The sequence below is a fragment of the Sceloporus occidentalis genome, unplaced genomic scaffold (assembly GCF_023333645.1).
Source record: "Sceloporus occidentalis isolate IW3139 unplaced genomic scaffold, rSceOcc1.0.p SCAF_2, whole genome shotgun sequence".
Taxonomy (NCBI): Eukaryota; Metazoa; Chordata; class Lepidosauria; order Squamata; family Phrynosomatidae; genus Sceloporus; species Sceloporus occidentalis.
This window is the reverse complement of record NW_028316982.1, coordinates 8,931,741-8,944,981: the sequence shown is the minus strand read 5'-3', so window position 1 is coordinate 8,944,981 and position 13,241 is coordinate 8,931,741. Positions and strand designations below refer to the sequence as shown.

General features: G+C 43.9%; 1 protein-coding gene across 3 annotated transcripts in view; it reads left to right on the top strand.

Moving 5' to 3' along the window:
• CLCN2 (chloride voltage-gated channel 2) overlaps positions 1-13,241 on the top strand; it is a 91,564-nt gene that overhangs the window by 62,757 nt on the left and 15,566 nt on the right. For all 3 annotated transcript variants that reach the window (XM_089508717.1, XM_089508715.1, XM_089508716.1), the window contains exons 8-16: positions 3,208-3,333; positions 4,664-4,748; positions 4,861-4,962; positions 5,866-5,950; positions 6,209-6,364; positions 6,797-6,866; positions 7,607-7,717; positions 8,728-8,941; positions 10,477-10,610. In XM_089508717.1, the coding sequence (XP_089364843.1) occupies positions 3,208-3,333; positions 4,664-4,748; positions 4,861-4,962; positions 5,866-5,950; positions 6,209-6,364; positions 6,797-6,866; positions 7,607-7,717; positions 8,728-8,941; positions 10,477-10,610 (1,083 nt within the window). The remainder of the gene's footprint in view (positions 1-3,207; positions 3,334-4,663; positions 4,749-4,860; positions 4,963-5,865; positions 5,951-6,208; positions 6,365-6,796; positions 6,867-7,606; positions 7,718-8,727; positions 8,942-10,476; positions 10,611-13,241) is intronic.

Here is a 13,241-nt window from a genome sequence, read left to right as displayed (position 1 = left end):
AAATTGAATTCTCACCCATCTCCCCAAGATGGATGAATCTGTCATTTTTGCTTCATCTCAGATTTTAATTTCAGTATGATGGGATCTGAAAGAAACTGAAATATAATTCTCACCAATCCTTGCCTGAAAGTCTAGACAGTTGTTAGTGGTGAAAAAGGAAGTGTAAAGGCCAGAGAGCACATTGTTTAAGATGCATGCTTAAACCAGCTGCCTCTGTGTTGAAGGAAAAGCTGCCTACAACTGCTTTTCAAACCTGAAGGTGATATTTACCAGCATGGCATAGTGGTTTGGGTGTTTGACTCTGGAGCCGAGGGTTCAATTTCCCATTCATCCATGAAACCCACTTGGGCAAGACACATGCTCTCAGCCTCAGGCAATGGCAAATCTCCTGGGACAAATCTTGCCAAGAAAACCCTATAATAGGTTTGCCTCAGGATGTTCATAAGTCAGAAATGACTTGAAGGCATACAGTCACAACAACAACAGCAACAACTAAGCAAATAGCAGGAAGCAGAGGAGGATTTCGAGCTGGAGTGGAACCCTGGATTGGTACCCATTGCCTGCTCTCCTTTAAAATAAAACTGGCCTTTTATAAACACACTCTGTGTGTGTGTGCACGCGTGTGCGTGTATGCATGTGTGATTAATGCCACAGTCTGTTGTTGGCCCTGTGTTTTGGTAAACTTTGTGTAATCTCAATTGAGTAATTTCCAAATTGGGGAGAGGAGGACAGTGAGTTGGTGGTAAGATTAGATTTCCTTCTTGAGATGCTGCAATTGGGCTAGTCATTGGATCAGGTTGCTGGAACTCAGCATAGCAAAAAGAGTATCTCTTGTAAGATCAGATGCTGGTGCTTCTTGGTAAACAAGAGAACATATCAGTGAACACATACCTGTGTTGTCCTGTTCTGGGAAGGGAGTTTGGTTTTAATCAATTTTCACTGACACTTCTAGTGTCACACTCAGGAGGACCAGATGCCATAACCACAAAAGAGGACGAAGCACTGCAGAATGCAGGACACTCAAGAAAAATGTAAGACATACCAAACTGAAAGCTAAAAACACTCATATAAACATAAATTCATGCTTCTGTTCAAATTGGAGGACGTTTTAGAATTCCTCCTAGACAGAAGGTAGAAATGTAGGGCATTTCCTGGACATCTGGTCACCCTGAACTTAATTAACATTCTAACTGCCAGTGCAATGAAAAACTCACAACAGAAGTGGACAAAGCATGCTTTGTAGGATGTAGGTGGTCCCTGGAGCCTCCTTAGGAGATCACTAAATCCCCATGGGTTACTATTATATTTTGGGGGCAATTTCCGAGCCAAAACATGCTTCCAAGGCATCATAAAAACATGGCGGTTTTTATCCGCCTGTGAATCGCCACAGGCATACCTCCCTCTGCCTTACATAATAGTGTTACAGATACCTTAATTGTACAAAAAGAAAGAAGTTACTACAAGTTGAGCCTCCCTTATTCAAAACCCTCAGGACTAGCAGTGTTTTGGATTTTGGATTTGTAAATATTTTAGATTACCTGTATTTGTGTATAAATAACATAATGACATATCATAGAGATGGGACCCACATCTAAACACAAAATTCATTTATATTTCATATATACTTTATACTTATAGCCTGAAGGTAAATAATTTTGTGCATGAAAGAAAGTTTGTGTTGACTGAACCCATCAGAAAGCAAAGGTGTCACTATCTCAGCCACCCCTGAAAGAAATTTTGGTTTTCAGAGTATTTCTCAATTCCAGATAAATGATACTCAACCTGTAGACTTCTAGTTCCCAAACTTTGGTCCTCCAGATGGTTTGGACCTCAGGTCCCAGAATTCCTGACTGTTGGCCAAGTTGGCTGGTGCTTTTGGGAGTTGAGTTCCAAAGCACCTACAGGACCAAAGTTTGGGAATCACTCCTGTAAAGTGTAACACATGCCTGGAATTCTGTTTCCTTTAGAATTAGGCCAGTGGCATCTTAAGCAATTCGTATTACATTTTGTAATATGTATTTATTTGCTAATGTATAGCTTGTGCATAGGTGGGTGTTTGGTATTGAAAAAACAACAGACACCTAAACCCTACTGATCCCACATAAAATCTGTAGGGGGACAGCCAATCCCTTAAGCTATTTAGGAGTTTCCCAAATGGTCGGTTCTCTGTCTTGTCTTTGTCTGTCTTTGTCTAACTCAATCTGCTATTCTTGTTCTTGTGTTCCTTTCTTACAGGTTTATCTTGCTCACCACATTCTTTAGCAAGGAGTGGGATGTGGGTGGAAAAGGCATCACCCTTTCCAATAATTCCTCAGCCACTGTTAAATTGTGGAGACCTCTCAGCCTATAATTCCTCTTAACAAAAGACAATAGCAGCCAGGCCATTAAGATAATCTTTAGTAGTCCTACTAGTTCAACTGCATTGGCCATTCTCAACCAGAATCAACAGGAAGCCATAGAGATGGAGGGCCAGAGCAGCGCCAGGGCCTTCATCCCCCCCCCCCCCAATGTAATGGCATTTTGGAAATGAGTATTGAAATTGCAGACTGCATTGCCTAGCATGCAGACAATGTATGTATGTGCCTTCAAGTAGCCTGTTGACTTATAGCAACCCCATAAATTTCATAGGGTTTTCTTAGGAAAGGAAAACTCAGAGGTGGTTTTGCCAGTTCTTTCCTCTGAAATATAGCCTACAGTACATGCTGTCCATTGATGGTCTCCCATCCAAGTACTAACTAGAGCTGACCCTGCTTTGATTCCAAGATCAGATGGGATCTGGTGCCTGCCTCTTCACACTGACACATCCTCCCACTTTCTCTTGCATTGCCTCATCGGGCAAAGAGGCTTCATGTCTGCCTGATGAAGAAGCTTTTTGGTTTTGAAAGCTTGCACAGATATTTTTGTGTCTTTTTCTAGTAGCAGTGTTTATAGTAAAGGTGTTAGAGCAATATGTGCTTTGGAATTTGTCTTACAGTCAGTGTGGCTTCTTCTGCATGTGTATTCTCTTATTCTTTGGAAGTAGTTGTGGCCTTCCAGATGTTGTCGGTGTTCAACTCGCATGAGGTCCAGTCACTATGACCAGTGATTAAGGACAAAGGGAATTATAGTTCAGCAATATCTGAGGGATCGTGTCTTCATTCCCTTTGGTATAAACAGTATTGATTTTTTAGTGGCTCCCAGATGCTTCCTTCTTTTCTGTCTCACCAGGTGTCCTCTTCAGCATTGAAGTCACATCAACGTTCTTTGCTGTCCGCAACTATTGGCGTGGCTTTTTTGCAGCCACCTTCAGTGCTTTCATCTTCCGAGTGCTTGCTGTGTGGAACAAAGATGAAGGTACAACTTCCTTTTTTTTTTTTCTGATAGCAAGTTGGAGTTCAAAATACCTGGAATACCAAAGTTTGGAAACCACTGATTTAGAGGAAGGAGGTTTCATCCAAGGTTACCAAGTTTGGGATATGTGTGATAATCATCATGGTCATGTTTGCTCAAGCCTTGTGTGCAAGAAATAAGGGCCTTGTCCGCACTGCAGAAATCATACCATTTGACTCCACATTAACTGCCATGACTCAATGCTATGAGGTTTTGTGAGATATTTAGCCATCTCTGTCAAAGAGCTCTGGTGCCCCACTAAACTAAAAATCCTAGAATTCCATAGCATTTAGCCATAGCAGTTTAAGGGGTGTCAAACTGCATTATTTCTGCAATGCAGATGGAGATGCAGCCAAAGGGATTCTTCTGGGATTATAGAGTAGTTAGGGATGCCATATCCTGCCTGGGGGCGGGACTTTCCTGGTTTGGGGCGGGTCCGCATGGTCCCGCCCCAGTTTGGCCCCGCCCCCGGGACACCCCCCCTGCGACGGACGCCAGGCAGGGAAAGGAGCCTCGTATGAAGGGAGGGGGCCGCCCGCGATCGCGGCAATTGCAGCGATCGCGGGCGTTCTCCTCCTTCTTTCCCGGCCTCTGTGAAGGCCAAGCCTCCACAGAGGCCGGGAAAGGGAGCGGATTCCTTCTCCGCTTGGGCTCCGTGAACGGAGCCCAAGCGGAGAAGGAATCCTCACTGAGCGGAGGGATTCTTTTCCCCTTGGGCTCAGTTGGCAAAAACAGAGTCCAAGGGGAAAAGAATGCCTCCCTGGGGGCGGATTCCTTCTCCGCTTGGGCTCCGTGAACGGAGCCCAAGCGCAGAAGGAATCCTCCCCTCAGCGAGGCTCTTTTTCAAATGTAGGACCCCAAAAAAATAGGTCCTACATTTGAAAATTTTGTCCTACATTTGTCCCGGTTTGGAGGCCCTGACTAATGGCAACCCTAAGAGTAGTCTTCTTCTTTTGAACCAGGTTGGTCCATTCACCTCTGATCAAAACATAGAAAAATGACTTTGGGGGACTGTGGATGCATCCAAACTATAGAAACAGTGCAGTTTGAAACCACATTAACTGCCATGGTGCCATCCTACAGAGTCCTGGGATTTGTAGTTTGGTGAGGCATTAGCATTATTTAGCAGAGAAGGCTAAAGACCTTGTAAAGCTACAAATCCTAGGAATCTTTTGGATTGAGCTATTGCATTTAAAGTGGTCTCAAACGTCATTATTTCTACAGTGTAGATGTACCCAAAATGGTTCTAAGACTTTTGGATTCAGCCTCAGAGTTTGCTCTCTTTTTTTACCAGAAACTATCACAGCTCTCTTTAAAACCCGCTTCCGATTGGACTTCCCATTTGACCTGCAGGAGCTGCCGGCCTTTGCTGTCATTGGGTGAGTGTCATCAGGTTTTACTGGATCTTCCCCACCTTTCAGTGAGATGTTCCCTCTCAGAAAGGACCTTCCTCTCATTGCATCCCTCCAATGTCCTCTTCTTCTCACTCAGAATTGCCAGTGGCTTTGGAGGGGCCTTGTTTGTCTACTTCAACCGCAAGATCGTACAGTTCATGCGCAAGCAAAAGGCCATTAACCGCTTCCTCATGAAAAAGTAAGATGTTCTCAGAACCAGTCAACTCAATTCCCAATAACCAGGAAAACAGCTTATTGTGATAGAAAACAAAAGATTTTTATTCCAGACATTAAGACTGAAATTTCCAGTTCAGGGTCTTTGTTGCAACTGAGGGTCCCTTTCCTCTCCCATAGTATTAGAATACAAACTATTCAGCTCTCTCTCCCCCCGCCCCTTTCCTAGTTGTTAGTGCCCAGCCTTTGGTCCCAATCAAAGCAAATTCCAATAGTCCCTTCTTCCTCTATATCCCAGAATTCTCTATTGGCTGTTTAGTTAATTATATTTAACTAGGGGGCACAGAAATAATGCATTTTGGGGTGACTTCATGTGCTACAGTTCTACCCTATGGAATCCTGGGACTTGTAGATTTAGAAATTCTGTGGTGTTTTCTGCCAAAGAGAGCGGGTGCTTCACAAAACTACAAATCCCTGTAGGGTGGAGTCGTGGCAGTTAAAGTAGAGTCATACAGCATTATTTCTACAGTGCTCCTTATTCAACCGAGGGTACATCTGCACTGAAGAAATAAGTTTAACTGCCATGGCTCCTTGCAGTTGAGAATGGTAGTTTTTTGTGGTATCTGAGCTCTCTGACAGAGAAACCTAAATGTCTCACACACTATAATTTTCAGAATTCCATAGCATTAAGCCGTGCCTGTTGTCAAACTGCATTAAATCTGCAGTGTGGATGCAGCCGAAATCTCATAGCCTCTGTCGTTTAATGCAATCCTGTTGATACATCACATAATGAGATTTTGTTTTCCCATAAACAATGTTGATGGAGTTTGGAACCTCCCAGTTTGCTGTTTAGAGCAGTCATGATATTTTTGTATCACTTGGGGTGGTATTATATGGTGTGATTCATCTTTGGTCTGTACCCTTACAGGCGTCTACTCTTCCCTGCACTTGTCACACTTCTCATAGCAACACTGACCTTCCCACCTGGTTTTGGGCAATTCATGGCTGGCCAGGTAAGTCCAAGAAACGTCCACCACTTTGTGGTGAGCAATTGTGATGGTACCTAATGCATAACACTTCACAACATTACCAGGGAGCCCCCCTATCTTTCTGGTTTGGGCCAAGAGACCCCAGGGCCCGAGACAACCCTGAACTTACAACTTAAGTACTGATGATCGGTGGAGGGTGTTAAAGTCAGTATGAGCCCCCCCAGAATTGTAACAGGTCCTGCTCCTTTTTCACCCTCTGATCTGCTGTCTTTTACCTCGCAGCTCACACAGAAGGAGACGCTGGTGACCCTGTTTGATAACCGTACATGGGCCAAGCAGGGGTTGGCAGAAGAATTTGAATACATTGGTGTATCCGAGGCCTGGAAGCACCCTCACTCCAATGTCTTTGTCACCTTGGTGGTTTTTATCCTCATGAAGGTATGTTGTGACTTTGAACACTCTCAGAGGTACCTTTTTGTTGCTGGCAAAGTGCCATTATCAACTTCTGTGAATAGGGAATTGGCTCTTGCTTTGCACTGGGATCTTTCCAGTACTGTCTTAACTTTTGGACAGAATGAGAAATTATCCCATTCTTGGAGTTATTGGGGAAAGCAGTGGCAAGCTGTTGAAACTGCTAACCACAAATGAAAGTGCCCTAAACTAGCAGGGTGACTAGTTAAAGACTGAAAGCCTTGCTCAACATCTGGTGCCCTTAAGATGTGATGACTACAACCCCTCTCATCTTGAGCCACCATGGCTGCTGGTGCTGGGAGTGGCAGTCCAATATATCTGAGGGCCATCTAGTTGAGTAAAGTGGTAGAGATGATCTCTCTTCTACTGCTAATGAACAGTTGTCTCTCCTTCCCCCAGTTCTGGATGTCAGCCTTGGCCACCACCATCCCTGTGCCCTGTGGTGCCTTCATGCCAGTGTTTGTCATTGGTGAGTATCATCTCTCTTGCCTTCTCACCCTGCCTTTCCTCCTGTTTCACTCTGTTTCTCTACAGGTACCTATTATCAATGGTTATGGGCCATGTTGGTCCACCCAAGGGACTCTGGAGGGCTATATACCCTGACTACACTTCCTGAAAATGTGACTTTTAAAAAACAAACAAACCTAAATGCCTCTTCAAAATTTTGAATTGCTCCACAAGGGTGCGCTAGGGACCATGGGGGCAGTTATATCACATTGTAGCCCCTTTGGTCTTTATTCCAACAAAAAGTAACCTGGAAGTTGATTTATAGTCACTTCTTGTTGGGGAAAAAGGCCTCTCCTACACTTGAAATGGCTCAGGAGGACCTTCAAACATACCAATATGGCTTTACAGAGTGCTTAGGGGGTGTTTGGGGAGCATGTGGAAGCACCTTATCCAACCTTGAGCTATAATCTTCCCCAGGAAGTATAGCACCTTTATATATTCCTATATTCCCAAAGAGTTGCCAAGATTGTGTTAGTCAACAGCTGCCCAGAAGAAAGAGTGCTTATGGGGCAGCTGTTGACTAACACAGGCATGGTACCTCTTGGGAATATAAAGATTGAGCCCCTGCCCCCTGAAGAAACTGGGGATCAAACCATACCTTGCCATACCTACCACAGTGGCAGTGTCAAATACACACACACCCCAGTCTTTTGCTGCATCCATCCAGCAGGCCTGATCCTTCTTCTCTGTCTCTATGACCAGGTGCAGCATTTGGCCGCCTGGTGGGTGAAAGCATGGCTGCTTGGTTTCCAGATGGCATCCACACAGACAGCAACATCTACCGCATCGTGCCTGGGGGCTACGCAGTGGTGGGTAAGAGGCAGCCTCTCTCATACCCTTTCCAGAGAATGGGAGGTTCAATTGGAGGTGGAGGTGCCTCCAAGACATGGGAGGGACTTTTATATAATGAATGTTCTGTTTTAGTGCTGTGCTGTTTTCATTCTGCACTTTTAAATTCATGTATGGTATCATCCCAAATCCACATAACAGAGATATATTTATTGGGCCAATCAAAATGTGCATTATACATGTGGCAAACTTTTGAAGCTTCACTTTTGAAAATTTGCAACATGTATAATGAGCATTTTGGTTGGCCCAATAAAGAGATCACTGTTTTGTGGATTTTGGATTAATCTACTGTATAGCCCAAAAAACCCACAAAAAACTATAATCTGTACTTTGCTATATAGCCAACACGGCTACCCCTGGATATGTCTTTTGAATTAATGTTTTGTATGGTTTTAGTTCTGTAGATTTTGGGCGGTCTGTAACTCGCCATATAGTACCAGTCAAAAAGTGAAGGTTTCCCACTGGAGAATTGCTGTGGTGTCAAAACTTACTGGGTTGACCTTGGGCTAGTCATATTCTCTCAACTTCAGAGGAAGACAACGGCAAACCCTCTCTGAACAAATCTTGCAAAGAAAACCCTGTGATGGGTTCATCTTAGGGACACCATAAGCCAGAAATGAATTGAAGGCACACAACAAAGTAGTTAAAGTGTTGGGCTGGGACTTGGAGGTCCCAGGTTCAAATGGGCTAGTCACACACTCTCAGCCTGACCCACCTTATTAGGTTATTGTTAGGAAGAAGGAAGGAGGAAGAGAGCTATGCATGCCACCATCTACTTGTTGAAGTTAAAACAAGGACAAAACAAGCATCATCTGTTGGCGTTGCTTTGATTGTGTATTCCTGTATGGCAATGGGTTGAATTGGATGGCCCTTGGGATCTCTTCCAACTCTAGGATTCTATGTAACTTTGAAAAACAACAACACAAATATTACTGCTTACATGTGTGAATCATTTCTGTGCTTCCTGCCTCCAGGTGCAGCTGCGCTGTCTGGTGCTGTAACCCACACAGTCTCCACCGCTGTCATTGTCTTTGAGTTGACAGGCCAGATCTCTCACATCCTACCAGTCATGATTGCAGTGATTCTGGCCAATGCTGTGGCCCAGAGCTTGCAGCCCTCGCTCTACGACAGCATCATCCGAATCAAGAAGCTGCCCTACTTGCCAGAGCTGGGCTGGGGACATCAGGAGTAAGTGTGGCTGGTGGCCAGGGTGTGTATGTGTTGGTGATGTCTCCTCCCCACCCCATTTGTATGATGCTGTTGGGTTTCAGTGTTGACCAGTAGCTCTCTCTGCCTAAAGCAACTTTACACAACCTGATGTCCTCCAGATGTTTTGGACTACAGTTCCCATCATCTCCAGCTGGTAGGATTAAGGGAGCTGAAGTCCAGAGGGTTCCAGATTGGAGAAGGCTGATCTAGAGCTGAAAAGAATGCATTGTCTAGAGATATCCAGGGTGCCTTGCTCAAAGGTACCTTTTTAGAGGACTTTAATACATCTTGGACTATAACTCCCAGAATTCCTTAGCCAGCTGAATAGAGGATTCTGGGATTTGTTTTCCAAGCATTGTGACATGATCTAGAACTGGATTTATTTCTGGGTCCCTCTCAGTGCTGGATGCTGACACACACTGCTGTAGCACAAGGATTATTGTGGTAAATGATGCAGCAGATAGTACACAGCAGAGAAGCATTCCAGCCCTTTTGCTAACAGGGTTCAGCACCTCTCACAGCCAATGGTAGAACTGGGCCCCCAAACTAATTCTATCCAGGCTTATCCCTAGCAATCATATCAAATCCCTATTGCTGGACTTGTAGGGCACCTGGGTCTGAAAACATTCTCTCCTAGGCCAAGACAAATGGAAGATGGATCCCCAAATGTTATATAGTACAGAGGCAAATAAAGAAAATCAAAGTGTACAAGCTGACCCATCTCTCCCCCTAATAACAGCGAGAACTGTACAAACCAGTTAGCAACAGACAAAAATTAACTCCCCCAGTTGATTCTCAGCCTTCTTATCTTTTCCCAGCCACAAACTACAGAGGGAAGAATCCAACAAGGTCACTAACACTATTTAACTCTTTCTCACCACTGGACAGCTGTTAATGCTTGGCCATGATGCCAACAAGAATTCCAAAATCCATAGATCAAGGTGGGGGACAACAACAATGAATAAACAAACAACTTTAGTTAAAGCACATCAGTTGAAATACACATCAGTTTAAAAGAACAAATAAAGAGGTACACATATTAAAACAATCCACATCTAAAATTAATCATATAAACTCACAGTTTAAAAACCATTTGGATAAACCTGCTGGAAGAGACTGATCTTTAATGCTCTTTTAAATTCAGACGATATTTTCAGCTGTCAAATCTCTTCCAGCAGTTCATTCCACAGTCTAAGGGCGGCTGAAGACAGTCCTCTGGCTGACAGTTGCCAAACTAGTCCTAGCTTACTGGACTAAAGGTTTGCCAGGCAACTGAATGTATGGGGTGGATTATATGGGAGAAGGCGATCTTGTAGATTGTATGAAGTAGTATGAAGTGTGTACTATAAAGGTGCTGTGATTTACCTGCCAGATCCCTAGCTCTCATTGCAGACCTTGCAAGCCTTAATATTCCATGAGGAAAGTGAATGAGCTATGAGAACACCTTAAATTCACATTGCAGTCATGTGTCTGCCTCTATAGAGAGCATTTTCAAAGTCTGTTGCATTTTGCAGGAAGTACAACGTTCGTGTGGAGGACATCATGGTCCGTGACGTCCGCTACATCACCCTGAACTGTCGGTACCGCGATCTTCAGGATGTGTTGCACAGTACTAAAATGAAGAGCCTGGCTCTGGTGGAATCAGTAGGTAAGAAGGAGACCTGGGCGGGATACAGACCGCCCAAAAAGGGCTGTCTGCCGGTGCCTCCTTTTCCGCCAGCGGGAATCCACAGCGGATAAACCGCGCGGTTTCCCACCGGCAGAAAAAGGATCCACAAAAAGTGGGTTCTTTTTCTGGCACACTTGTGATGACCAAATGCGCCAATGACGCACTCGAGACGTCACAAGTGCACCGCGACATGCGGACGCTAAGCGTCCATCATGTCAAAATGGCGATGCTCATGTGTACAGGGTGCCGCCATTTTGACATACGAATACGTACTAGGGTTGTGGGGCATCTGTAAGCAACGCCCCAAGGCAACCCTAGCATGTATTCCTTACGTGCTTAAAGGCCCATTGGTACTGGGCCCTGGAGAAGGAAAGGAATAGTATGGCTCAGCATTGGATGAAACAAGGAAAGTCTGAGAACTCACCATTGTGTTTTCTGGGTCATTTCTCCAAAAGAGGGGTGGGAATCAGGTGACCTTATAGAAAGTTTATAGATGCTGTTGATCTGCAGTTCTTATCATTCATTGCCATCAGCTGTGAGAACTATGGCTGCTGGGACTTTTAGTCCCAACAACATCTGGAGGACCACAATGCTCACTCCTGCTTCAGAACATTGAATAGAGATTGAGTATCCTCAGTTTGATATAGTGGTTTGAGTTCTGGACTATGACTCTGGAGATCAGGGATCAATTCCCCACTTGGCCATGGAAACCCACTGGGTGACCTTCTGTGGAGGTTTTTAAACAGAGGCTGTTCGGCTATCTGTTAAGGGTGCTTTGATTGTGAGTTCCTGCATGGCAGGAGGTTGGACTGGGTAGCCCTTGTGGTCTCTTCCAAGTCTATGATTCTGTGACCTTGGGTGAGTCACACAATCTCAGCCCCAGAAAATCACATAATAGGTTTGCCTTAGGATCACCATAAATCCAAAATGATTTGAAGGCACACAACAATGACAATCCCCAATATGACCTTTCTTTATATCTTTGATTTGCTTCTCCCTGCCATCAATTATTAGTATTAGTTTTAATACACTGCCTTCCACCGCCCGCCTTCCAAAACTGAGTCTGAAGTGGCTTACAGATTAAAACACAATAAAGTAAACACACACACACAGAAGGTCAACATTAAAATGGAGTTATACAACAGAATTTTAAAACAATTTAAAGGATAGGGTTAAAAATGACAAAAAGCAGTTGACAAAAAACAGTACAATTAATAAAAACAGCACTGCGCCTTCTATAAATGCTTTACATTCAAAAGTTCATTTCTCAAAAGCTAGTTGGAATAGAGATGTGTTTTGTCTGTGGAAAAACTGCAAGGAAGGGACCATTCAGGCTTCCCTAGGATGGAAATTCCAGAGCCTAAGGGGACACCGCCAAGAGGGCAGAAAGACTCTGGCCTGGCTTTTCCCTTGACATACTAAGTTTTATACGAGAGCAGTTTTGATTTGATTTGATTTTTAGATGGAGAATTATTCAGCCATTCACCACCACAATTCATGGTCCAAGTCCAAATTACCATCCAAGTTACCATCAGTAGTAGTTCACTTATGTCTAAATCCATTAACATCCAAAATCCACAAAATAGTGATACCTTTATTGGGCCAACTGAATAGCACATAGTACATGTTGCAAACTTTTGAAGCTCAACTGGCTTCTTCATCAGGCAAAGGTATTAAAAATCATACACATCAGAAAGAAAAATATGATGACATTGAAGTTACAGGCCTATTTATAGGTTTACTAATATTTTATATTTTATGTCATATTTTTCTTTCTCCTGTATGATTTTAACACCTTTGCCTGATGAAGAAGCCAGTGAAATTTCGAAAGCTTGCAATGTGTATTTTGTGCATCTTCCTTGGTCCAGTAAAGGTATCACTGTTTTGTGAATTGGATGTTATTGTACTTTGCTATAAGGCCAACACAGCTAGCCCTGGATGTGTTATCTAAATCCATTCTAATACTGTGTGTGTGTGTGGGCGCACACGCGCACATGTACCACTTCAAGTCGACACAGGTAAAAGCTCCACTAGTGCAATTGGGCTGAATTGCCCAGATGATTCCACCACGTCTTGCACAACTGTTTACCCAAGCACGTGCACAATGACAACTGTATTGGATGCTGCTGTTGTGCTAACTCTCAAAATGCTCAGTTTGCACTATTGTACTACATCTTAAAAGAGCTAGTAGCACAGCATGGGGAACAAGTATGGTGTAGGAGTTTGGTTAGGACTCTGAGAGACCAGGAATCAAATCCCCACTCTGCCATGGAAATTCACATGGGCAGTTATGGAGACCTTGGGCTAGTCTGAAAGGAAGGCAAAAGCAAACCCCTTCTGAACAAATCTTGCCAAGAAAACCCCATGATAGAATTGCTTTGTTGTTGTTGTGTGCCTTCAGGTTATTTCTGACTTATGGAGACCCTAAGGTGACCATATCATGGGATTTTCTTGGCAAGATTTGTTCAGAGGAGGCTTGCCAATGCCTGAGGCTGAGAGCATGTGAGTTGCCCAAGGTCACCCAGTGGCCAAGTGAAAGATTGAATCATGGACTCCAGTAGTCCAGCACTCAAACCATTATACTTCACTGTCTCAGATTTGCTTTAGGAT